Source organism: Scyliorhinus canicula, chromosome 1 (assembly GCF_902713615.1).
Source record: "Scyliorhinus canicula chromosome 1, sScyCan1.1, whole genome shotgun sequence".
In the NCBI taxonomy this organism is placed as follows: Eukaryota; Metazoa; Chordata; class Chondrichthyes; order Carcharhiniformes; family Scyliorhinidae; genus Scyliorhinus; species Scyliorhinus canicula.
In genome coordinates this window covers 268,228,355-268,252,980 of record NC_052146.1, presented here as the reverse complement: position 1 = coordinate 268,252,980, position 24,626 = coordinate 268,228,355, and the positions used below count along the sequence as shown (strand labels likewise).

The window sequence follows — 24,626 nt, the reverse complement described above, 5'->3', positions numbered from 1 at the left end:
TAAACAAAGGGAAACCCCAGAGTGCAGGGGCTCAGCCACATGGCAGCTATCTTGGGCAGCCTCCTGGACAAAGGGAAACTCCAGCCTAATGGTGAGTACGGTGACCCCGCCATTTTGGATGGCCCCCTGATAAAGGGAAACCCCGAAGTGCGGGGGTGCATCCAGAAGGTAAGTATAATTGATCCCGCAGGAGGGGGAGGGTACAGAAACCCCCCCCCCCCCCCCATCAGAGTAGTCACCTGGAACGTCAGGGGACTTAACGGCCTTATGAAAGATCCAGAATCTTTGCCCATCTGAAAAGTATGAAAGCCGACATAGTCTTCCTCTAAGAGACACAGCTGAGGGAGATGGACCGATTGCGGGTAAGAAAGAGCTGGGTGGGACAGATGTACCATTTGTGCTACAGGAAAGAGGAGGTTGGCCATACTGTTCAACAAGAGGACAGCATTCACACCGACAAGGACCAAGGGGGATGGTGCATCATGGTCAGCGGTGTCCTGGAAGGGGCACTGGTGGTCCTTGTTAACGTGTGTGCTCCCACTGGGACGACGTGGAATTCATGAAAAAGACCATGGTGAAATCTCCGACATGGACACACACCAACTCATCATGCGGGGGGGGTGACTTTAATCACGTACAGGACCCACGGACAGACAGATCAAACCCCAAATTGGAGTTTAAAAATCTAACATGGCGAAGGAACTAGGCACGTTCATGGAACAGATAGGGGTAGTGGATCCATGGAGGCTCACACACACAGGGGAGAAGGAGTTCTCCTTCTCCCCGGTACACAGGGTCTACACCAGGATCGACTTCTTTGTAGTGGGGAAATCGGTGCTTCCGGGAGTAGTAGGAGTGGAATATTCCACAACCATAATCTCTGACCATGCTCCACACTACATGGATGTAAGGTTAGAGACGGGCCGGGCCCAATGCCTCCCATGGAGGTTTGACATGGCCCTCCTTGTCAGTAAGGCATTTTGTGAAACCATATCACAGGCCATAGATGAGTACATTATCAACAACCGGATTGAGGAGGTCTCACTCTCCAAGTTCTGGGAGGCGCTGAAGGCAAGATTAGAGGGGAAATTATTGCGTATAAAGCACGCTGAATAGGAAGGAGAGGGTGGCTACACAATCGCTGGTCAACTCCATACTGGAGGTGGACCGGCGGTACTAAACGACCCGGACTGCAGAGCTACTGGTATGGAGGAAAAAGCTACAAATGGACTTTGATCTGCTCTCCACGAGGATAGTAGTGGACCAACTCCGTCAGATACGGGAGACATATTATAAGCATGAAGACAAAGCCAGCCACCTGTTGGCCCACCAGCTGAGAAAGCAGGCAACCACGAGAGAAATAGCCTAGGTTAGGGACCGCAGCAGCAAGCTAGTCACTGTGGCGGAAAGGGTCAAAGAGGCCTTCGAGGCCTTCTACTAGGGGTTGTCCACCTCCGAGCCCTCTCCTAGGGGGACTCTGGGATGAAGCAGCTCCTCGATGGGCTGGATATGCCAGACGTGGGGGAAAATAGAAGACAGGGCCTGGAAGCGCCATTAGAACTAGGGAAATCATGGAAAGTATCAACTCCATGCAGGCGGGGAAGGTGGCGGGGACAGATAGATTCCCGGAGGACCGCTACAAAACATTTGCACCAGTGTTGGCCCCGCACTTGCAGGAGATGTTCACAGACTCACTGGTAAGGGGTGCCTTGCCATCAACACTGGCACAAGCCTCAATGTCACTGATACCCAAAAAAGGACAACGACCTGATTGAGTGCAGGTCCTATAGACCCATCTCGCTGCTCAATGTAGATGTGAAAGTCCTAGCAAAAACTCTGGGAAGGCTGTTGGTGAGCTGCATACTGTAGGTGGCCGCAGAGGACCAGACGGGCTTTGTAAAGGGCAGACAACTCGCATCGAATATCAGGCACCTGCTGAACATGATAATGACCCCATCCGGGAGAGAAAAGGCCTTCAACAGAGTCGAGTGGAAGTATCTCATAGAGGTACTGGAACAGTTTGGGCTTGGACCAGGGTTCACCGCCTGAGTGAAACTCATGTACAGCGCTCCCATGGCAAGGGTACAGACAAACACCACCAGCTCTAAATTCTTCCAGCTGCACAGAGGCATGAGGCAGGGATGCACACTGCTGTTCACCCTAGCAATCGAGCCACTGGCACTCGCCCTCAGAATGGCGAAAGGCTGGAGAGGTTTCCGGGGGGGGGGGGGGGGGGGGGGGGCAGAGAGCATAGAGTCTCAGTCTATGCGGATGGAAGGGATCATGAAGCTCTTAACAAAGTTTGGAGCCTTTTCAGGATACAAACTCAACCTGAACAAGAGTCCTCCTGGTGAACTTGCAATGGAGAGAGACTGAGCTCGAGGGACTACTATTCAAACAAGCCCAAAACAAATTCCACTACCTGGGGATCCAAATAGCCCAGGACTGGAAATGGATCCACAAATGGAACCTGACTAGTCTGGTGGAGGAAATGAAAAAGGGCCTGCAGAGGTGGGACATACTGTCTCTCTCGCTTGTAGGGGAGAGTGTAGATAATCAAAATGAACTTACTGCCCAGGTTCTTTTTCCTGTTCAGATTCACGGTAGCATTGTGGATAGCACAATCGCTTCACAGCTCCAGAGTCCCAGGTTCAATTCCGGCTTGGGTCACTGTCTGTGCGGAGTCTGCACATCCTCCTCGTGTGTGCGTGGGTTTCCTCCGGGTGCTCCGATTTCCTCCCACAGTCCAAAGATGTGCAGGTTAGGTGGATTGGCCATGATAAATTGCCCTTAGTGTCCAAAATTGCCCTTAGTGTTGGGTGGGGTTACTGGGTTATGGGGATAGGGTGGAGGTGTTGACCTTGGGTAGGGTACTCTTTCCAAGAGCCGGTGCAGACTCGATGGGCCAAATGGCTTCCTTCTGCACTGTAAATTCTATGATTCCTCCCGATCCACATCCCCAACACAGTAGGCAAATTAATCATGCCGTTTGTTTGGGGGGAGGGAAGAACCCAAGGTACCAAAACGGGTTCTACAAAGGAAAAGAAATATGGGAGGCCTGGCCTGGCCCTCCCAAACCTACCACTGAGCGGCCACTGCAGAAAGAGTGAAGGGATGGGTGAAGGAACCAAGAGCAGAATGGGTGAGGATGGGGGAGAGTCCCAGCATAGGGACATCCCTCCGAGCCCGAGTAACAACCGCACTCACATCTCCCCTGACCAAACGCTCAAGAGGCCCATTGGTGGTAGCCACGCTCCGAATGTGGTATCAAATGAGACACACTTCAGCCTAACCGAAATGTCCACTCTGGCCCCCTCTGTAACAACCGCGCCGGGCCATCGCGGAGGCCTACACGGCCGGCGCGTAGGAAAAGAGTGCCCCCACGGCACAGGCCCGCCCGCGGATTGGTGGGCCTCGATCGTGTGCCAGGCCGCCGTGGGGGCATCCTCCGGGGCCAGATCACTACGCGCCCCCCCCAGAATCCTGGACCCCGCCTGTGCCGCCAGGTCCCGCCGGTAAGGGACCCAGTCCAATTTACGTCGACGGGACTGGCATAGAACGAGCGGGACTTCGGCCGATCGCGGGTCAGAGAATCGTCAGAGGCCGCTCCGACGGCCGGCGTGTCGCGATTCCCAACCCACCAAATCTCCGCTGCCGGTGGGGGCGGGATTCCCTCCGCTCCCCCCCAGCGATTCTCCAACCAATGTGTTTGGAATTATTCATTTTCAACATCCTTAATATTTGTATTAATAATTACTGAATATGCTCGAGAAGAATCCAAAGAAATGCGACCATCAATTTTCACAATATCTAGTGATTTATAGCGCATAGAAAAGCGATTGTAGATCTATTTAAATAATTTTCTATATTCTAATAATAATAATCTTTATTGTCACAAGTAGGCTTACATTAACACCGCAATGAAGTTACTGTGAAAAGCCCCGAGCCGCTACATTCCGGTGACTGTTCGGGTACACGGAGGCAGAATGTCCAAATAACAAAGGATTATTTAATTTGTAAGCAGTATTCCTGCAATATGGTTTGAGAAATCTCAAGAAAATATAAAAGTGAAGTCTGGAGAAGTTCCATTACTTAACTTTTTATTCTGCTGTAATAAGCCATGTTTACTGTTGTGAAGAATGTTGGTATTATTTTTAATATTTTTGAGTTTTGTTGTTTATTCTGTGAAGCATGCTTGTTAGTGTATGTGTGTGTGACTAATTAAACTGAATACACTTGGGTTGCAAGGTTTAGGACATCAATGGGATGGAGGCATGATAGACATAGGGAAGGATTGCTCATTCGCTCTGAGTGCAAATGCCAACATGAGCGCAAGTTTTCCGATTTTTCCCAGCCCCACCAGTGACGGATTGTATTTTCAGTATATTTAAATGTCATAAGTTGGCATCGCCAGTGTATCGTCCTCCCACATTGTCAGCGAGGTTTATAACATGTTTTTAAAAACGTAAACCAGGCGGAGGAAACTCACCAGGAGCGCATAGGTAAGTATAACCCTCGGGGGTAGAGGAACGTAGCTGGGCAATACCCTGGCACTGCGAGGGAGTGATAGTGGACAGTGCCGGGCCTTGGGAGCTCCATTGGAGGAGTGGTTCCCCTTGTCCATGGGTGGGGGTCGCCTGTGTGCATGTTGGGGGGAGGATTCTCCCTGTGAGCGTGGGGGTTCCTATTTTTCATATCAGAGATCAGGGTGCCCTTTGAAATCGGCGCCCCAACCTCAGGATTCCTGATATTGCCAGCTTTTGCTTGCCCTGCCCCGCCAGTGAGCTGTATGTGTTTTTCTTGCCTCAGCCGCCAATGCACTTGAAGTCAATATGGCCAAGTTGAATTTTCTGTAAATAAATAAACTGTGTAGGTTGGCAGTCATCTTGGTGTCCAATTATCCAACTGCTTCAAACATGCAAGGTGCAAAACATGAATCATGGTAGAGATGGTAGAATAGTATCCAAGAAGCACATAGATTTTTGAGGCTATTTAAAAGTGTACCGTGAAGGGATAAATATGTCAATGTCTAAATTTGTTGCTTCATCTGAATATAGATAGTTGTATTTTTATTTTGAATTTAAGTTGAACATAGACATTAACTGCATTTTCTTGTAATTTTTAGTCTTGAGATGCAGAGTGTTACACTCACGTTGGCTTCAAAGCTGGTGATCCATCTAATGCTGAAGAAGCAGGAGGTAATCAAAACAAACTACTTGTATAACGATGAATCAATATGCTACCTCTGGGAGAGGCTTCTATAGCTTTCTCATATATGGCTCTGGTCTCAACAGAAATCCTTGGATTCCATAACTCAGGATCTCAGACAGTGGGTTCATTTAGTTGCACAGAGTTGTGGAGTAGAGCAGCAGACAGAAATACGATTGACAGCTGCAAAAGTCCTCATTGATGCTGTTCCATCTTTGCTTGCCAATAAACAACTTTATTTTGGTGAGTAAATACTTCAGGCCAAATAGAAGATGTCGCAGGAAAATGTATTGCTGCTGCTCTGTGAATTGATGCTTGGTCCAAATACATTTGCATCGGATTTGTTTATATTCTTCCCCCAGAGGTATTTGTTAATACATTGTACAGTATTCTCATCTTACATTATACATTGCACATATTATAATGTACTTCATTCTTTGGTAGCTTAATATTTCTACGACTCATTGAACTATCACCTCATTCAGGACAATGTTCTTCACATTTATTCAAAGCTTGCTTTAAATGCACTGAGCACACCACAAAATCTTGTTTTACGCATGTTAATGTTAAAAAATAAATTTAGAGTACCCAATTCATTTTTCCCAATTAAGGGGCAATTTAGTGTGGCCAATCCACCTACCCTGCACATCTTTGGGTTGTGGGGGCAAAACCCACGCAAACACGGAAGAATGTGCAAACTCCACACGGACAGTGACCCAGACGGGATCAACCTGGGACCCTCGGCGCCGTGAGGCAGCAGGGCTAACCCTCTGCGCCACCGTGCTGCCATGACACATGTTAATTAATCTTAGCTGAAGGCCCACCTTATCTGGTCTTAATAATTGTCAGTACATAAGAGTAAGTCCGATTACTTACATTGATTTCAAATCATGAGATTTTATGGTTTCCCCGTATCCTGATCCAAATCTTACCTACCTGTGCTTCGTAGTTAAATATTCTGATGAGAAAGGCATGATAACTTTGTGAGCTGTAGGAAAATTTAGATCAGGTACCGTCTGGTTGCAGGAGAATAAAAACACATTTGCTATCAAGTGATTTTATTAATATAATGCCGTACTTGGAAGCAGATTAAAAGAAAACCTGTTGTGATAATAATTCGTTTCAGCAAATGTAACTGTTGCAGATTACATTGATTGTAAGCTCACTTAAAAGCCTAGTAACTAAAGGTATGTCCAGGTCCAGTACCATACAGACTTGAACATCCCCATTCAAGTTAAACTCTGCTGATTTCAACAGGGACAGTAAGTCAGGTGTTATAGGGGGATATCTTGGAATAGGGATATCAGCCCCGTGCCTTGCTTGTAATCATTATCCAGTGACCTATGCTACAGCATATAGCCTAGAATGCAATGGCACCATATTACTTTTCAGACTCAAAATAAGGCGAAGAGCCCAATATGGTGGACAGGCACATACGCACAAATTGTACTGGATGTATGACACCCACCGTATTAGTAAAGGTATAAATTGTGGCACCTAAACATGGGGGTTTGGAAGCCAGAACTAGCCTGCATTTCTGGTTTCTGACCCTTGATTGCAAATCCATTTAGTAGTGTTCAGGAAAACATGATCAAAATTATAAATGCTTCAATAAATATTTCTTTAAAAAAAGGAAAACATGGTCTACACGCCACACAACTAGCCGTCCTAAAGGTAGATCCCTAAAGGGAAGGCTGGAAACGCTAAAAAGATCATTTTTTCCAAATACTCAGCTGATGTTGGAGCAACTTCTGGTTTCACTGCAGTCCTAAAGAACATTACAAGACACTCCACGCATCCTTGTCTCCTCCTCCCAAAACCCTTCCCTATACTGATAACAGTTCATCTCCCACTCCTGATCTTGCTTCCCTTCTCACTCATGATTTCCCCCTTCTCCTGTCTGCTTCACTATCCTGATCGAGACTCATTTTTCCTCTCGTTGTGCCACCTCATCCTCTTGCTTGCTTCCCCATAGTCCCTTGCGTAGTGTGCCTTATCAATCTGGATCAATCCTCTCCCTGCCCCAAACCCCCCCCACCCTGCACTCAATGACCCCATTCCCATTTCTTTATGCTTACCCCGATTTCCTACTCCTATTGCCCCAAGCCTGAGGACTGCTGACACTAATTTGGCAGCCCAGCATTGAAATCGTCTTTATTGGCAATGTGCCTGGAGGATAAATAGGCTGTTGCAAAGTAATTTCTTTTTTTTAAATAATTTTATTGAATCTTTTGAAAAATGTATAGCAACAGAAACAATAATAATAATAACAATAATAAACACCCCTGGCACCCGTAACAAACGCATATAACAAAGCCCCCCCCCCCCCACCCCCCAAACCCAATAACAACAAAATAAATTAACAATAATTAAATTAACATAAACAATACCCCCCCGAAACCCCTTCCCCCCCCCCCTCCCCCCGGGTTGCTGCTGCTGCTGACCTAGTTCCTTATCGTTGAGCCAGAAAGTCGAGGAAAGGCTGCCACCGCCTAAAGAACCCCTGTACCGACCCCCTCAGGGCGAATTTGACCTTCTCCAGCTTAATGAATCCCGCCATGGTCATTGATCCCAGGTCTCCACGCTTGGGGTCCTCGCTCCTTCTATTGAAGCAAGATCCTCCGCCGGGCTACTAGGGACGCAAAGGTCAGAACACCGCCTCTTTCCGCCTCCTGCACTCCCGGCCCCATCCCAATCCCAAATATCGCGAGTCCCCAGCCTGGTTTGACCCTGGATCCTACCACCCTCGACACCGTCCTTGCTACCCCTTCCAGAATTCCTCCAGTGCCGGGCATGCCCAAAACATATGGGCATGGTTCGCTGGGCTCCCCGAACACCTGATGCACCTGTCCTCACCCCCAAAAAACCTGCTCATCCTCGTCCCGGACATATGAGCCCTGTGCAGTACCTTGAACTGGATGAGGCCAAGCCTCGCACATGAAGAGGAGGAGTTCACCCTCTCCAGGGCGTCCGCCCATGTCCCCTCTTCAATCTGCTCCCCCAGCTCCACTTCCCACTAAGCCTTCAGCTCCTCTACCGACACCTCCTCCACCTCCTGCATCACCTGGTAGATTGTCAGACACCTTCCCATCCCCGACCCACACCCCCGAAAGCACCTTATCTCTTATCCCCCCCGCGGGGCAGCAAAGGGAACCCCTCCACCTGCCGCCTAGCAAATGCCTTAACCTGAAGGTACCTGAACATATTCCCCGGGGGAGCTCAAACTTCTCCTCCAGCTCACCCAGGCTCGCAAGCCTCCCGTCAATGAACAGTCTCCCAACTTCCTTATGCCCGCCATGTGCCACCCAGGAACCCGCCATCAATGTTCCCTGGGACAAACCGGTGGTTCCCCCGCAGCGGGGCCTCCATCGAGCCCCCCACTTCCCCCCTGTGTCGCCTCCACTGCCCCCAAATCTTGAGGATAGGCGCCACCACCGGGCTCGCAGTGTACGTCGTTGGAGGGAGCGGCAACGGCGCCGTTACCAGTGCCTTCAGGCTCGTGCCTCCACAGGACGCCATCTCCATCCGTTTCCATGCTGCCCCCTCCCCATCCATTACCCACTTGCGTACCATCGAGACGTTAGCCGCCCAATGGTACCCAGAGAGGTTGGGCAGCGCCAGCCCCCCTCTATCCCTGCCCCGCTCCAAAAAGACCCTCCTCACCCTCGGAGTCCCGTGCGCCCAAACAAATCCCGTGATGCTGCTGTTCACCCTCCTAAAAAAGGCCCTCGGAATGAAAATGGGGAGGCACTGAAACAAAAACAAAAACCTCGGGAGCACCGTCATTTTCACGGACTGTACTCCTACCCGCCAACGCAGCGGCAGCATGTCCACCTCTTAAACTCCTCCTCCATCTGCTCCACCAACCTAGTAAAATTAAGGTTATGCAAAGTCCCCAACTCCTAGCCACCTGAACCCCCAGGTACCTAAAACTCCTCACTGCCCTTTTTAGCGGGAGCCTACCAGTCCCCTCCTCCTGATCTCCCGGGTGTACACAAACAGCTCGCTCTTGCCCAGGTTACAACTTGTAGCCCGAGAAACTGCAAACTCAGCAAGATCTCCATCACCTCCGGCATTCCTCCGCCGGGTCTGCTGCATACAGCAGCAAGTCATCCTGCATAAAGTGACACTCGGTGCTCCTCCCCACCCTGCACCCAGACCCCTCCACCTCCCCCGATTCCCTGAGAACAATGGCCAGAGGCTCAATTGCCAACGCAAAAAGCAAGGGGGTCAGGGGCAACCCCTGCCTCGTCCCACGGTAGAGCCTGAAGTACTCGGACCTCCTCCCGTTTGTCACTACACTCGCCATCGGGGCCTCATACAGCACCTCACCCATTTAATAAACCCCTCCCCAAACCCGAACCTCTCTTAACACCTCCCACAAGTACCCCCACTCAACCCTGTCAAAGGTCTTCTCCGCATCCAATGCCACCACAATCTCCGCCTCTTCCTTCTGCTGCCGGCATCATTATCACATTAGCAACCTTCGCACATTAGTGTTCAGCTGCCTCCCCTTCACAAAACCCGTCTGATCTTCATGTATCACCCCCGGCACACAGTCCTCTATTCTAGTGGCCAAGATCTTCGCCAGCAACTTGACGTCCACATTCAGCAGTGTAATTGGCCTATATGATCCACACTGCAAGGGGTCCTTATCCCGCTTCAGGATCAGGGAAATCAGCGCCCGTGACATCGTCGGGGCAAAACACCCCCCTCCCATGCCTCGTTAAAGGTCCGAACCAACAGGGGGCCCAACAGGTGCGCGTATTTTTTATAAAATTTAACCAGAACCCATCCGGTCCCGGCGCCTTCCCCGACTGCATGTGGCCAATCCCTCTAACCAGCTCCTCCAACTCGATCGCGCCCCCAGTCCCTCCACCTGCAACCCTTGGAAATCGCAGCCTGTCCAAAAAGCTCTCCATCTCTGCCCCCCCCCCCCCCCAACACCACCACCACCGGCGGCTCCGACCGTACAGTTCCCTGCAGAAGTCCCTAAAGACCCCATTGACCTCTGCCCCCTGCCGCACCACATTCCCACCCCATCCTTCACTCCGCCAATCTCCCTAGCCGCGTCCCGCTTGCGAAGCTGATGCGCCAGCATCCTGCTCGCCTTCTCTCCATACTCGTAGACCGCTCCCTGCGCCTTCCTCCACTGTGTCTCCGCCTTTCTGGTGGTCAATAAATCAAACTTGGCCTGCAGGCTTCGCCGCTCCCCCAGCAATCCCTCCTCCGGGGCCTCCGCATACCTCCTATCTATCTACACTCAACAGCTCCCCCACCAGTCTCTCCCTCCTCCCTCCTCTCCCCCTCTCCCTGTGGGCTCGGATGGAGATCAGCTCCCCCCTAATCACTGCCTTCAGAGCCTCCCACACCATCCCCACCCGGACCTCCCCAGTATCATTGACCTCGAGGTACCTCTCGATACATCCCCGGACCCTCCTGCACACCACCTCATCAGCCAACAACCCCACGTCCAGACGCCAATGCGGGCGCTGGTCCCGCACCTCCCCCATCTCCAGATCCACCCAATGCGGAGCATGGTCCGAAATCGCGATAGCCGAATATTCGGCATTCTCCACCCTCGGGACCAGCCCCCTACTCAGGACAAAGAAATCAATACGGGAATAAACCCTGTGCACGTGGGAGAAAAAAGAGTACTCCCGCGCCCTCGGACTCCCAAACCTCGAGGGATCCACCCCTCCCATCTGGTCCACAAACCCCCTCAACACCTTGGCCGCCGCCGGCCTCCTGCCTGTCCTAGAACTAGAACGATCCAGTAGGGGATCCAGCACCGTATTGAAGTCCCCCCCCATGATCAGGCCCCCACCTCCAGGTCAGGAATGCGGCCCAACATACGCCTCATGAAACCAGCCGCAAAGTAATTTCTAACGCCTCTAAGTATTTGGACGTTAGTTGATAATAGAATACTGTATCTTTTACAGTGAAATAGCCTGCTGATTTTTATTGTATAATCGCACAGATGAGTTTTGATCACTTAATTGAGGTATGCAAAAGTTGCCTTACAACCATTCAGAAATTGATTGAGGGCCCTGGAAAGAAAAAACATTGTTATAAATGCAACTAATAAAAATTCCTCTTTAAATATTTCTACATTTGCAACAGGATTATTTCAGATCCCTGTCATTGTGTAATTAGAAACCCCCTTTTGTGATACAGATATTCTGGATACTTTAACACTGTGGAAATGTATTTTCATCCTTCTGCAAGATGAAGAACAAGTGGTGAGGGACAAGGCCACAGATATTATACAAATGATTCCACCTTTCCTGAAGGCTTGTAAGAAAGATGGTATGATGCTTGTTTTTTCATCTATTTCTCAAAGAAGCTGAACATGTAACCAAAATAATTTTTTACACATATAAAAAGGATATACATCTTATAATAGTGGCCATTAAGATTGAAGCACAAAGTACATATTTGGTTCAGTGTGGGAAGATACATCTTTGGTTTGTAAGTGTATACTTTCAAAACGATGGGTGCGATTTTCCTACCACAATGCGCCCGGCGATGATCCTGTCGAGCCAATCGTGAGTTACACGACTCACTACACATGGCACGATCCCCTCGTTGGGCGTGATCGAGATAACCATATTTAAATTAACCATTCAGCTCATCTAAATATGTGCAGCCCGTTTGAGACAGCAATCTCTCGGTTCCCAGTCGTCACCGGCTGCACCTGCAAAGCCTCACTCGGGTGCAGATTAGTACTGGTCTCCACAAACAGAGGCCAGGTGTGATGGCCACATGGGGATGCTCGAAGGCCATTTGAGCCCACCGGCTGATCGAGACAGTGCCGGGCAGTGCCCAGTTGCCAGGGGCACTGCTGAGGGGCGGGGATTCAGAAGGGTTGAGGGGATTGGTCAAGCGGACTTGTAGTGATTGCGGTGGGGTGGGGGGAAGGTTTCCCATCGGGGGTCAAGGGTTGGGGGTGTTGCCAGTGTCTGTGTGGGGTCACGCTGTCTAATAAGTTTTAGTCTCCCACTATGGAAAAAAAATTTAAGCCTGGGGATTTACCAGTATAAAAAACTCCCCAAGCTCTAAAAAAATGACTACATGTGAGTGAATACTGATCTGGATTGTACCAAACAAATCTGCCATGAATCACCCTGGCAAAAGTGCCGTAAATGACACTTAGGATGCGATTTAATGGAAAAGATTCTAAGTGTGGTAGCGATCGGGAACTGCCGTGAGCTTCCCAATGCTCTCCCTGGCGAGGCCGTCGCCGGTATCAAATGTTAATTCATTCACTTAACAAAGCCCCAAGGGCTTCAACCGCAAATGATGGCCCCACCGGCTGTTTCTCCAGTCAGCTCCCTGCCAACAAGGGAGAGCACCACTTAAACCGATCCTGCAGAGCAGACCCTACACAGCTTGCAACCATGCCACTGAAGAGAACAGCTCCACAATTCTGAAATGCCGACCTAGCCAGATTGTTGGATTCAGTCGAGTGCAGACGAGATGCCCTGTTCCCTCGAGGGACTCGTAGGGTCAGCCACACGGCAGCCTGTATCACCTGGGAGGAAGTGGCAGCGGCCGTCACCAGGAGGACTGGTACGCAGTGCCGTAAGAAGATCAACGACATCCACCGGGCCGCATAGGTGGGTGAGCAACAGCCCTGCTGTCTCTCCACCCCTGCCCCCCCCCCCCCCCCCCCCCCCCTCAAACAACGATGCGACTGGCACCCAGTGCCGTAAGAAGATCAACAACCTCCACTGGGCCACATGGCTGGGTTGACATCAGCCCTGCCTGCCACCCCCATCACGACCTGGCACTGGCCCCACCCAGTAGCATGCAGTGCTGCCCACGCCTGCCCCCCATCTTCCCCCCTCACTCCACGATGGGCGAAGCGTGCAGCTCATGATGTTATCTGTGTGTCCCCACAGGAGAAGTTGGCCCACAACATACGAAAGAGAGCCAGACAATCGGCGGGGTGCTGGACATCAGAGTCCTCGGCCTCTATGAGGAACGGGCCTGGAGGTCACAGCGGTAGCCGAGGACTGATCAGTTACCGACGTAGACATTGGCATATGGTACAGAGGTGTGGATCCATTGGCCGCCACCCAGATGGCCTGTCACACATGAGATGTCAATTCCATACAGAACGATCCTGCCCCTCAGCTAACCACGTGACCATTATCCCTCAGGATCTCCAGCTGACGGTTCTGTCCAGAGGCTCAGCATATACTGGTTAGCACCACACGGGTGTAGGCAGGAACACCCAGGCAAGACAGCAGTCGGAGGTCTGCTGGATCCCATAACCCAGCTCGTTCCAGTCAGATGCTGAGCCTGTGGACCAGACTTACCCAGAGCTGATGCAGTCGATAGAGTGTGGCCGTGATATTTAGAGGGGTTGTCAGTGACACTTCAGCAGGTCCTTGGCCGATTGGAGGAATCCCAGAGGCTACAGGCGCAGGAAATAGCGGCGGCAATGCGTGGCACAGAGGCCAACACTGCTAGGGTGGCAGCTGCCTCGTGCACAAAGTTAGCAGCATGACTAGTGGCATCCAAGGCGTGGTTCAGTCAATGATGACCATGGCTGAGGGCCTTAGTAGCATGTCTGACATGGTGGAGGACGTGTCCCAGTCCCCCAGTTTTGAGGCACTGGGGAGCATGTCTCAGTCTCAGGTGGGCATTACTGAGACATTCCAGAGCATGTCCTGGTAGCTGGGGGCACTGTCCTTGTCATAGCTGGCCCTTTCCAGGGTGCTCCATGGCGGACCCGTGGGCTCTTATGCACCCACCACCCTCCCGCTGGGAGCTCCCCTACCCCGAGCACTGGGGCAGTAAGCCCAGTGCCCACGGGTTCATTGCCCGGGAGCGTGTTTGGCTACTCACCTTCTTGGATCCCCACAGCAGCCATTCCTCCAGCTTCATGTTTTTAAGAAGGTGTGCTAATCGGCATCCATGTCACCACTTGCTGGGGAGGTTGTTAGATATGGGGCCATTCCCAATAATTGTATGGAGATTGGCTTTAAGTGGTGATTATTTGTGTCAAGCCATGGTGAGATCCTGAGGGCCGGTTAGATCACAAACCAATCACCACCTGGCACGGTTCCCAATTTTGGCGCCTCCTGTGATCTAACAGCTGCGATGGCTCTTGCTCAAGCGTGATGCGGCCGTAAAATTAGACCCGTAGTCATTCTTTGGGTGAATCAAGCCCTAAATATATTTTCTGAAGCGATCAGATGCACTGTACTTCTGTGAGGTGTATAAAGATTCAGTAACATAAGGACACACTCATGTTCAATTTAAATTACACACAGAACATGGAAAACATCTGATTGGTAGGATTGAAACTATCTCTAATTCTCTGACTGGTAGAATGGAAGGGGTCTCTGGTGGAATGGAAAATGTCTCCGATTGGTCTGCGCAAAATGTCTCCTGTAGAATGAAGGATGTCTCTGATTGCAGCTCATTTTAGCTTCACAAAATGGAGCTGCTATTTACTGCTATGTTATAGAAGCAAAGCTTCCTGCAGGTAAAGGCACTTTTCCCCTTCCTTTCCCTCCCACAGGATCTCTTGCTCTGCAGCAGTCCAACAAGGGGTGCAATGTCCTGGCACTATCATTCTTAATGTGCAATTCCAGATAGTTGGTGTCATTTGGGTAGTTGACCAGCGAGAGTGTAGGTTCCATGCTTGGTTGGCAGTAGCTATTGATAGATGGCAATAAGGAACTGGCACCCTGGGGATTATTTCTTTTCTGCCTTCCAACTTTAGGTTCATTGTATTGTCCTGGTTGAAACCAGCTAATCAAGCACAGTCTGGGAATGGGGCATATATGAGGATTCATTACCATATCTGGAAGGCCCTTTATTTTCAAACAACATTTTTTAAAGGCTCTACCTGTGAATTGTTACACTTGTGGAGCTAAATGGTTTTGAATCATAGCCTAGATAAGTCAATCCCTTTTTGACCTTTTCGTTAATCCAATTTTCAGTTTCACTTCAAATGTAAGAGTTTGAGCATTTATGGAATGTTGATACCTGCTTATGACTATCCACTCAGAGTCACAGAATTGTTACGGTGCAGAAGGAGGCCATTTGGCCCATCGTGTCTGCACAGTCGCACTGGGTCTTGCATTCTATTCATGTTATGTAAGGGATTTTCCATTCTCAGTCTTAAATTTAGTTCACCAGCCGATAGATGCAAGCTGAGAACTATATTTGAATCAGCCTCTGTCTTTCAATGCTGACTTACCAGTTTGATCGTTTCACCAGTATAACATTTCCTTTCATTGGATTATAGGTGTTTAGGTATGCTGTAACTGTATGTTCATTCATGACTATACATACCAAAAAGTAATTTACTGTGGCATTTTGCTTTATTAATACCTCCAAATTGGAGTATACCTGTTACCAGAATGAAATGTGAAAGGTATGTTTAATTTATTAAGGTAGATGTTACAAAGAACTGCAAACTTGCTATTAGGTCAGTGGTGCACTGGTATCGTCCAAGTTTTTCAAAGTGTTTATCTGGCTTTTTACTTATAAGTAAGGCTTTAAAGGAAATGAATACAATTATATATCATCTATAATTCTTATGTTATTCTCAATGCTATTACATCGGTGTTATTAAGGACAAGGCAATGTTTTTGAGTTGATGCAAGTGTGAAAACGGTCTCTTGCCCATTCCTCTTTCCAATAATGTCCTCTATTCAGCAAATTAAAAATATTTTTTTAGATGGCAGAAGACTTAATTTGATGAACTCTCCCTGCCAGAAGCTGTTTAAGACCAATATAGAGATAGTTTGACAAACTGGTAAGAAATTGGGTATTCATTTTCCTTTACCAAAGTGTATGAAGTGAAATGCTGCACTGCATTCTTTCCTTCTTGTCTGTAATTCACTCTACCTCCTTAATACCTCCTTGGTGGCTGACACTCCCTTGTGCAACAATGAAGAAATAAATGGTGCAATAAGGAAATACATGGCATTGAGTCAAAACGAATAACTGATACTCAGACTGAAATTTTAAACATTAAAGAAATAGCCTTGAGTGTACTGTGTCCTTGCAACACATTGATATGAAGTGTAACATAACACAATAGCACAGCTATTTAGGGATGCGAGATGCATGTTTCATATGACAATTCATAATGATAATGAAAAAGTCTTTTCTAAAAGTTTCCAATAGCACAACTGGAAAGGTGGAGCAGTGAACAAAATATTGCTGGTGTTTTACTTGTCTTGATTAAAATGCAGCACATGGTTCTGTGCTTGGGTTTCGGCAAATTAAGTTGCATAGTGTCACAACATTGATTTGCACCCACAAATCATCACACAGGACGTTCCATGTTAGTTTTACTGTTAGAGGAAGGTGATGAATGGAATCTGAGAAAGAGATGGAAGGAGAGACACCTACAATTTGTTCTTCTCCCTGAAAAACAACATTGGCAGGGCCCTGGGAAGAGCTGTCTTCCTGCTTAAGGCAGTAGTTTGGGGCAAGTGACTTGGAAAGACCTGAAAGATACATCAAATAACTTCCCTCTGCTTCAAAAATAAAATGCTTTATTGCATTTCCCAATGAAAAGAATCAAGTCCTTGGAGATTAGGATGGTGGGCAAGTGAACAGATTATGTTTTTCAGCCATGTTGTTGACATTAAGCAGGGCGGAAGCCAGACTGCCACTCAAGTCCCTTATCTGTACAATCTCCTGGGAAGCTGCCTCAGCTGATATGCTAAAAGGCAACTGACCTTCTCCCCGTGTTCATAAAATATACCCCTCGAACATTACAGCTGGCCCGACCCCCTTACTCGTTCATAGTAATTCAAATTGTGTCTGCAACTTTTAACTGCTTGCCAGCAAATCCGGGGTTGGGGCAAGCGAGTATTGATGGTCCACCTCAAGGATGGAGCCCACCAGCCTCTGCCGCTCCACCCTCACAGTCGTTTCCATGTGTGCTGTGTAAGAAATTATCTCCCTCCTGATAATGACTTTAAGGGCTTCCCACAATGTAGAAGGCGAGATTTTATTAAGTTTAATGTATTCCCCAATGGCAGTGGACATGGGCTCGCAAAGTCTTCCGTCTGCGAACAATGTCGTATCCAACCTGCATGGCAGACGTTGAGAGGGACTAGATCTCGCGCCAAATCCATAAAATGTGGGGCACGGTCTGAAATCACAATCGCCGAGTGACCCACCCTCTCCACCAAAGGGAGAGACCTATCTACCACAAAATAGTCAATACGTGAGTCTACTTGGTGGACATGGGAGAAAAAATAGAAATCTTTATCATCCGGGTTCAAAAAACGCCACAGATCTGCCCCGCTTTGGACCTGCTCCATGACGACCAACAATGCCTTTGCCATCCCTAATGGAATCAGAGATTTGGGTGTGGATCGATCCACCCTGTGATCCAGCACACCGTTTACATCACCACCCAAGATTAGCTGATGCAAATCCAAATCAGGGATGGAGGCTAGCAGCTTGTTGATAAAACCCTCATGGTCCCAGGTTAGAGCGTAAACATTAACCAGGACCACCACGGTGCCCCCAAAGACCGACAAACAATAACATGTCTACCATTGGGGACCGCCGAGATCTTGGCAGCAGAAAATTGAACCCTTTTATTGATGAAAATCGCCACCATCAAAGCCCGAATGAAAAACTTGTCCCACAAACCCCTTACACAACCTTGTCTTGTCTCTGACCCACAAATGTGTATCCTGCAGAAACACCACATCAGCATTCAAACTTTTAAAGTGAGCAAATATCCTTGACCTTTCCATTGGACCATTCAACCCCCTGACATTCCAGGTGACCAAATAAATTGGGAGCCTCCCACCATCCCTCGATCTGGAATCAGCCATTTCCACCAAGAGGGATTATCCAACAGTTTGATAGAAAATACAGGAACCAGGCATACCCAAGCTGGCCTCCAAACCCACGAGCAAGACTAAACAAAGGAAAATCTGCAGTCATCGTCAGCAAACTACCTCTGCCCCCCCTCCCCACCCTCAAACAATACTGCACCTAAATATACTTACAAAAAACAGCAAGGCGAACCAAAACTACTAAAACCTTCTTCTAATAAACCTAACCCCAATTTGGGGCAGCAGGGTAGCATGGTGGTTAGCATAAATGCTTCACAGCTCCAGGGTCCCAGGTTCGATTCCCGGCTGGGTCACTGTCTGTGTGGAGTCTGCACGTCCTCCCCCTGTGTGCGTGGGTTTCCTCCGGGTGCTCCGGTTTCCTCCCACAGTCCAAAGATGTGCGGGTTAGGTGGATTGGCCATGCTAAATTGCCCGTAGTGTCCTAATAAAAGTAAGGTTAAGGGGGGGGGGGGGGGGTTGTTGGGTTACGGGTATAGGGTGGATACGTGGGTTTGAGAAGGGTGCTCATGGCTCGGCACAACATTGAGGGCCGAAGGGCCTGTACTGTGCTGTACTGTTAAAGAACATTATCGAAGCTCATTATCAAAATCAAAACTAAGATAATGAGCTTCAGTCACCCCCACCACACCACTCCTGACATTGCAGCTAGCAGGGCGCCTCCTGCCCAGAGTGAAGAAAAATGCTAACAGTAAAAGGACACAAAGTATAAAAACCCCTTAAACCATAATACTCCAACAGGGAGCTAAATATTTTCACAACAGTTATAACAAAGAAAATTAAACCCTCCACCCAACTCTAACTTGCAAAACATTCAACACACACAGGAACAAACAAATGTGAACATAAACAAGGAACCCCAACAACTCCCCATATCCACCTCCAACATCCAAAAAAGCCTCAAGAGCCACAATCAACCCGCATCCAGCCCATGCTTTTTTACAAAAGAATTCACCTCCTCCGGCGCATCAAAAAAAGTCTTTCCCCTCAAAAATCACACTTAGGGTACACCACCCCAAATCAGACTCCACTTTTATTCCAACATTTTCTTTTTTAATTTTAGAGTACCTAATTAATTTTTTCCAATTAAGGGACAATTTACGTGGCCAATTCATCTACCCTGCACATCTTTGGGTTGTAGGGGCAAAACACACGCAAACACGGGGAGAATGCGCAAACTCCACGTGGACAGTGACCCAAAGCCGGGATCGAACCTGGGACCTCGGCGCAGTAAGACAGCAGAGCTCACCATTGCTCCACCATGCTGCCCCAGACTCCACTTTTATACAGGCTTGAACTTGTTGAACAGTGCCTGTTTATTTGCCAGCTCTGCTCCCACATCCTGAGAAAGCCTGATGGCGTGGCTTCCCATTTGCAGTCCCAATGCTCCTTTGCCCACCTCAGGACCCACACTTTTTCTTGGAAGCTATGGTGGTTTATTGGGACAGGGCTTCTATTGGAGTGTCCAGTGTGCTCAATCCAGCTCAGGAGGGGATGTAAGTCCACCCTCCCCCACCATTTTCCCAAACATCTTCGCAAAATACTGTGTGGGAGTTGGGCCTTCCATTCTCCCTAGAAACCCAACAACACAGATATTTTGTCTCCTTGAACAGTTCTCCAAATCATTCACTTTGGCCTTCAGCACTTTATTCACCTCAGCCATCAGCGACATCTCTACTTTCAGAGAGGCAATCTGGTCACTATGCCTCAAATTAGACACCACCGTGCCTTGTTTCACATCACCACGCACTTTTACCGTTTCATTGGTGCTTTCCAACGCCAACCAAATGGGAGCCAAAGCCTCAACTATTGACTTGCGACATTACCCTCCATTGCTTCTCAAATTCCGGCGCCAATGTGCTGGTAAGCATTTTGGCCGTTAATGGAGTGGTCAGAGTCACAGAAGTTGCCTCCGTCATTTTCTCCACCGGTGAGCCCCGAGAGGCCTCCGGTTCAGTCAATGAACTTCTGCTTTCAGGCTTTTCCCCCTGGTTTTCCTGGGCATCTTATTCCATTAAGCAAGTAGGTTTTTAAACAAAAATAGCCCCTGAAACTGGGCAAAAAGGGCTGGAAGAACAGTACCCTAACTGGAGCCACCTCATGCAAGTCTTCCCCCTACATGCACCTGGAAGTCAACAGGTAACTTGCTCTGCTGAGTATTACAACAAATCTGAGGTTTATCAGCTGATCTGCATTTTCTTACATCAATCTCCCTATCCATTTCACATTCCATCTTGCGTTCATTGTTCCCTCTCCCCTCTGAATTTTATTGCATGCAATAGCTGATGGATGACTTCCAAAAGCGATACAAAAACTGCCAGAAGCCATCACAGATCCTCTGCTGAGTAAGAACCTACGTATAATTTGATACAGGACATCCGCGATCAGCATAGACATTGTGGAAATGGAGTTTCTAAAAATAATGTTTAAATTGGGATTGCAGAAATCTTCAGATTTGAAAGATGTTTTCAAGTAGCAGAAAATGTTGACATGTTGTCTCCTCCTTAAATAGTTTTAGTTATGATTTGACATTGTAAAGTTTGTTTTAAAAATGTTATAGCTGTTTTTACTGGCTATGCCACAGTGTGATTAATACATAGGCAGTCTTGCCAACAGTCATGATTCTAGTCAGATGAATTGTGCTATTTTAGAGCATGCCTCACAATGAAAAGGAGCAAGCAAAACATTTTTAGTTCCTGTGAACCATACACATTGAAATAATTGTTTGAAATCAATAAATGATTAACAAATTCAGGTTTGGCATCCCACCAATGGGTTTGTGCCCATTGTTTCCCTCATGAGAACGAGGGTAATGAAGGGTCTTAAACTAGATCTCTGTCTCCTATATATAGTCCAAGTGTAAGTCACTGAGCCATTAATCTTCCTGTGCTAGTCTCTTGTTTCCATGATTGTCTGAGAAACCTAAAGAATTTGTTTCAGAATGTCTGTGTTATGTTTTGCAAACAAAAGCATACATAAAAAGTAACCCTTTTCAGGTATCTTTAAAGCTTTTTGACTGCTACTTTGAAGTTCATATTGAATATTCATCTTGTCACAGGAAGTCTAATGCACAGCGTGGATAGAAGAACTAGTTATAGGTTTACATTTTACATAATTTCAGTACCAACACTTGTAAGTAGGAAATAATTTAGAAGAGTTGCTTTAATTTCTGCAGCAATGTCTTAATGTCCAGCTTATAAAATTCAAAATTCCATAGGTTGTTTCCATGTTCTGTAAATAAAAAACAGCTTGCAGAAGATTTGGCAGGCCTCTTTAGAATTTGTTTTGCCACCCTGAAATGGAAGTACACATTTAGTAATTCAAATGTGTGGTTTTTTTCATGAATCATAAGGCTTGATGTGGTTGAATATTTTGCTGTTGCGCAGGAGTCTTTGGATTTGGCTTTGGAGTCATGAATCAGGGCTTCAGACTGTAACCACTGTCACTTCCTGGCAGCTAGAAAAGTATTCACATAAATACAATAACACAGAGCATTTACCAAAAATGCAGGGACCAGACAAAGCTCCAGTCTTGAAAATCTTCCCAAGGATAATTGAAATAATATAAAGAAGTCACAGTAGGAGTGGAGAGAATTGGCAAGCATGTCATAATAACATAAACATAGAAAACTAGCAAAGACTGGCCAACAGCTGTCACCTCAAAAGCAGTCCTGAATAGAGACCTTGTAACAGGTGAAGAGAAGTAATTGGAATGAAGAGCAGAGGGAACGGACTTGTCATAACTTAAACTGATCATATACCAAGCATTTGATTATTAATACAAGCAACAACAACAAAAATGAAATCACAGCAAACCAGATTTTGTCACCGAGGTGACTTGAAAAATTACTGACAATTTTCTTTGAGGGAGAAGATTTCCATAATAACACTCAATCTCATGCACACACTCTCCACACATCTCTATCATGTGTTTTCCAGCACGATGAACTCTACTGTACTTCTGCCTATTGCGAATAAACTTGTTTCTCCACTAATTATTCATGCTTATAATTTGAAAATTGAAGTAGGAATATTTGCATTAAAATCTCGATGAGCTGAATCTAAGGGAAACTGCCTCTGAATCTTTGGTAAGCAAAGCTTTGTAATAGCCAAGGAGGTCCCATTCCCACACAAATGCATCTATCTCTATGTCACCCAATATGCTTACAAACACAGACTGTGTCAAAAACAACAGGTTTAAATGCTGAATGACAACACAGTAAATTACTAAGTGTGTGAAAAGTCTTTATTCGATTTGTTCACAGCTTATAATGACCTGAACTTGCAAAAGGCCGGGGCTTGCATTGAAAAAGGCCAGGTGTTAGATCTAGGAAACCTGTGTAATCTTTTTCTGCTTATCCTGCTGCTTTCAGACTTGCCTGGTACAGTCCGTCATGTCATCATTGGAGTCAAAAATGTTTTTGGTGTTTTCATGCTGCTGTGTGAAATCCTCTACAGCTTTGACAGCATCAGCTTGGGAAACAGGCAGGCAGGCAGACATTCATCGGTCTCTTCAGAACCATCGGCCTCCTCAGTTGAAGAACGTATTTTCCTGCAAGATTTGGCCAGAGATGGGGTGTTCTCTGACCAAGCTGCCTTGAACTGCGTTAACAGAGTTCCTTCAACGTCAGGACAGACGGCCATTCTCACCCTTTTCCTTCCTGGACTGAATGCATGTTTGTCGAATTGTTCCAAGATTTGTTTCACAATGGAGGACAAACTTGATGACAGAATCCCACTCCTTTGCAATGTCTGCTTTCCACTTCGCACCAGTTTTCCACTTGCTATATGAACTTCATCTTCTCTTGGGGCGGCACAATGGTTAGCACTGCTGCCTCACAGCGCCAGGGACCCGGGTGAAATTGCAGCCTTGGGTCACTGTCTGTGTGGAATTTGCACGTTCTCCCCATGTCTATGTGGATTTCCTCCGGGGGTCCCGGTTTCCTCCCACACTCCAAAGATGTGCAGGTTAGGTGGATTGGCTATGATCAATTGCCTCTTAGTGTCCAAAAAGATTAGGTGGGGTTACTAGGGTATGAGGATAGGGTGGGGGATGTGGGCTTAGGTAGGGTGCTCTTTCAGAGGCTCAGTGCAGACTTGATGGGTCAAATGGCCTCCTTCTGCACTGTAGTGATTCTATGATTCTCCGAATAACAGGTTTGGCCATGCTTACAGCATTGCACATCCTTTCATAGTGAGAGCTCAAGTCAAATGATGGCTTGTCCATGCAGCACTCCATGATTTTGTGTTCTGGTGTAGTCTAAATTCACTAAGGTCATATGACAAATTTAGACAAGTTGGGCTAACCTGGAGTAACCATTGTGGAATTTTAGTTTATCATGATCAATGTTCTGTGAAATTTGCTATTTTGCCAGTTGGAATAGGAACATAGGCCATTCAGCTCCTCGAGCCTGCTTGATTCAAATAGACCATAGCTGGTCTTCTACCTCAATGCCATTTTCTTGCACTATGCCAAATCCCTCAATATTTTTAATATCTAGAAACCTATCGACCTCTGTCTTGACTGTACTATATAATATATAATGGAAGGGCAGCACGGTGGCCTAGTGGTTAGCACAACCGCCTCACGGCGCCGAGGTCCCAGGTTCGATCCCGGCTCTGGGTCACTGTCCGTGTGGAGTTTGCACGTTCTCCCCGTGTCTGCGTGGGTTTCGCCCCCACAACCCAAAAATGTGCAGAGTAGGTGGATTGGCCACGCTAAATTGCCCCTTAATTGGAAAAAATAATTGGCTAATCTAAATTTTTTTTAAAAATAATATATAATGGTTCACAACTTCGACATTACCAGAATTTTGTATCATCATAGTTTAACTCATCAATTATTGTAGCTTGATTCATCATGATTTCACAATATACAACCTTTTAGGCCTTACCTCCTTTCACTAGGAATATTTCACTTGAAATGTTATAAATTTGTAACGCTAAACCTTTAATAATATCCACCTCCAGCAGTCCAACTAGTTCATTCTATATTCATCAAAAAATTTGATTATTAAATCTGGTTTCCATAGCAACCACGGGCAGTGGGAGGATTACTTGGATTCAGTGAGGGTATGCTGATTTATCTATTTTTTTACTTAGCTTCAAGAGAATCAGAGACCAGCCATCAAACCAAGACACACCAAAATTTCACGGTTAAGTTGCTTGCCCTGTTAAATCAATCCGTTGCACCTTCCAAACGTTACATTTACTGTTTTTTAAAACTTTCAAAGACCTGAGGCTAGATTTAACACTGAACCGTTTGTGTTGAGGGTTTCGGTCTTAGCAGAGAAGTTGACCGGTTTAAATTAATTAAGTAATATGATCAAGAATAATGCCTTTGATACAGGTTCTTATTTATTCTTTAATCTGGTGTGGACATTGCACGTTAGGCCAGCATTTATTGCCCTTAAGAAGGTTGTGGTGAGCTGCCTACTAGAACACCGCAGTCCATATGATGTAGTTACATCGACAGTACTGGTACGAAGGGAGTTCCAGGATGGTGACCCAGTGACAGTGAAGGAACAGAGATATAGGGTGCAATCCAACGGGTGAAGTTCTGAGTGCT

General features: G+C 47.3%; 1 protein-coding gene across 1 annotated transcript in view; it reads left to right on the top strand.

The window, feature by feature from the left end:
* LOC119974222 (thyroid adenoma-associated protein homolog) overlaps positions 1-24,626 on the top strand; it is a 570,459-nt gene that overhangs the window by 453,085 nt on the left and 92,748 nt on the right. The window contains 3 exon segments of the mRNA XM_038812984.1: positions 5,126-5,198; positions 5,295-5,451; positions 11,386-11,517. Coding sequence (XP_038668912.1) covers positions 5,126-5,198; positions 5,295-5,451; positions 11,386-11,517 — 362 coding nt within the window.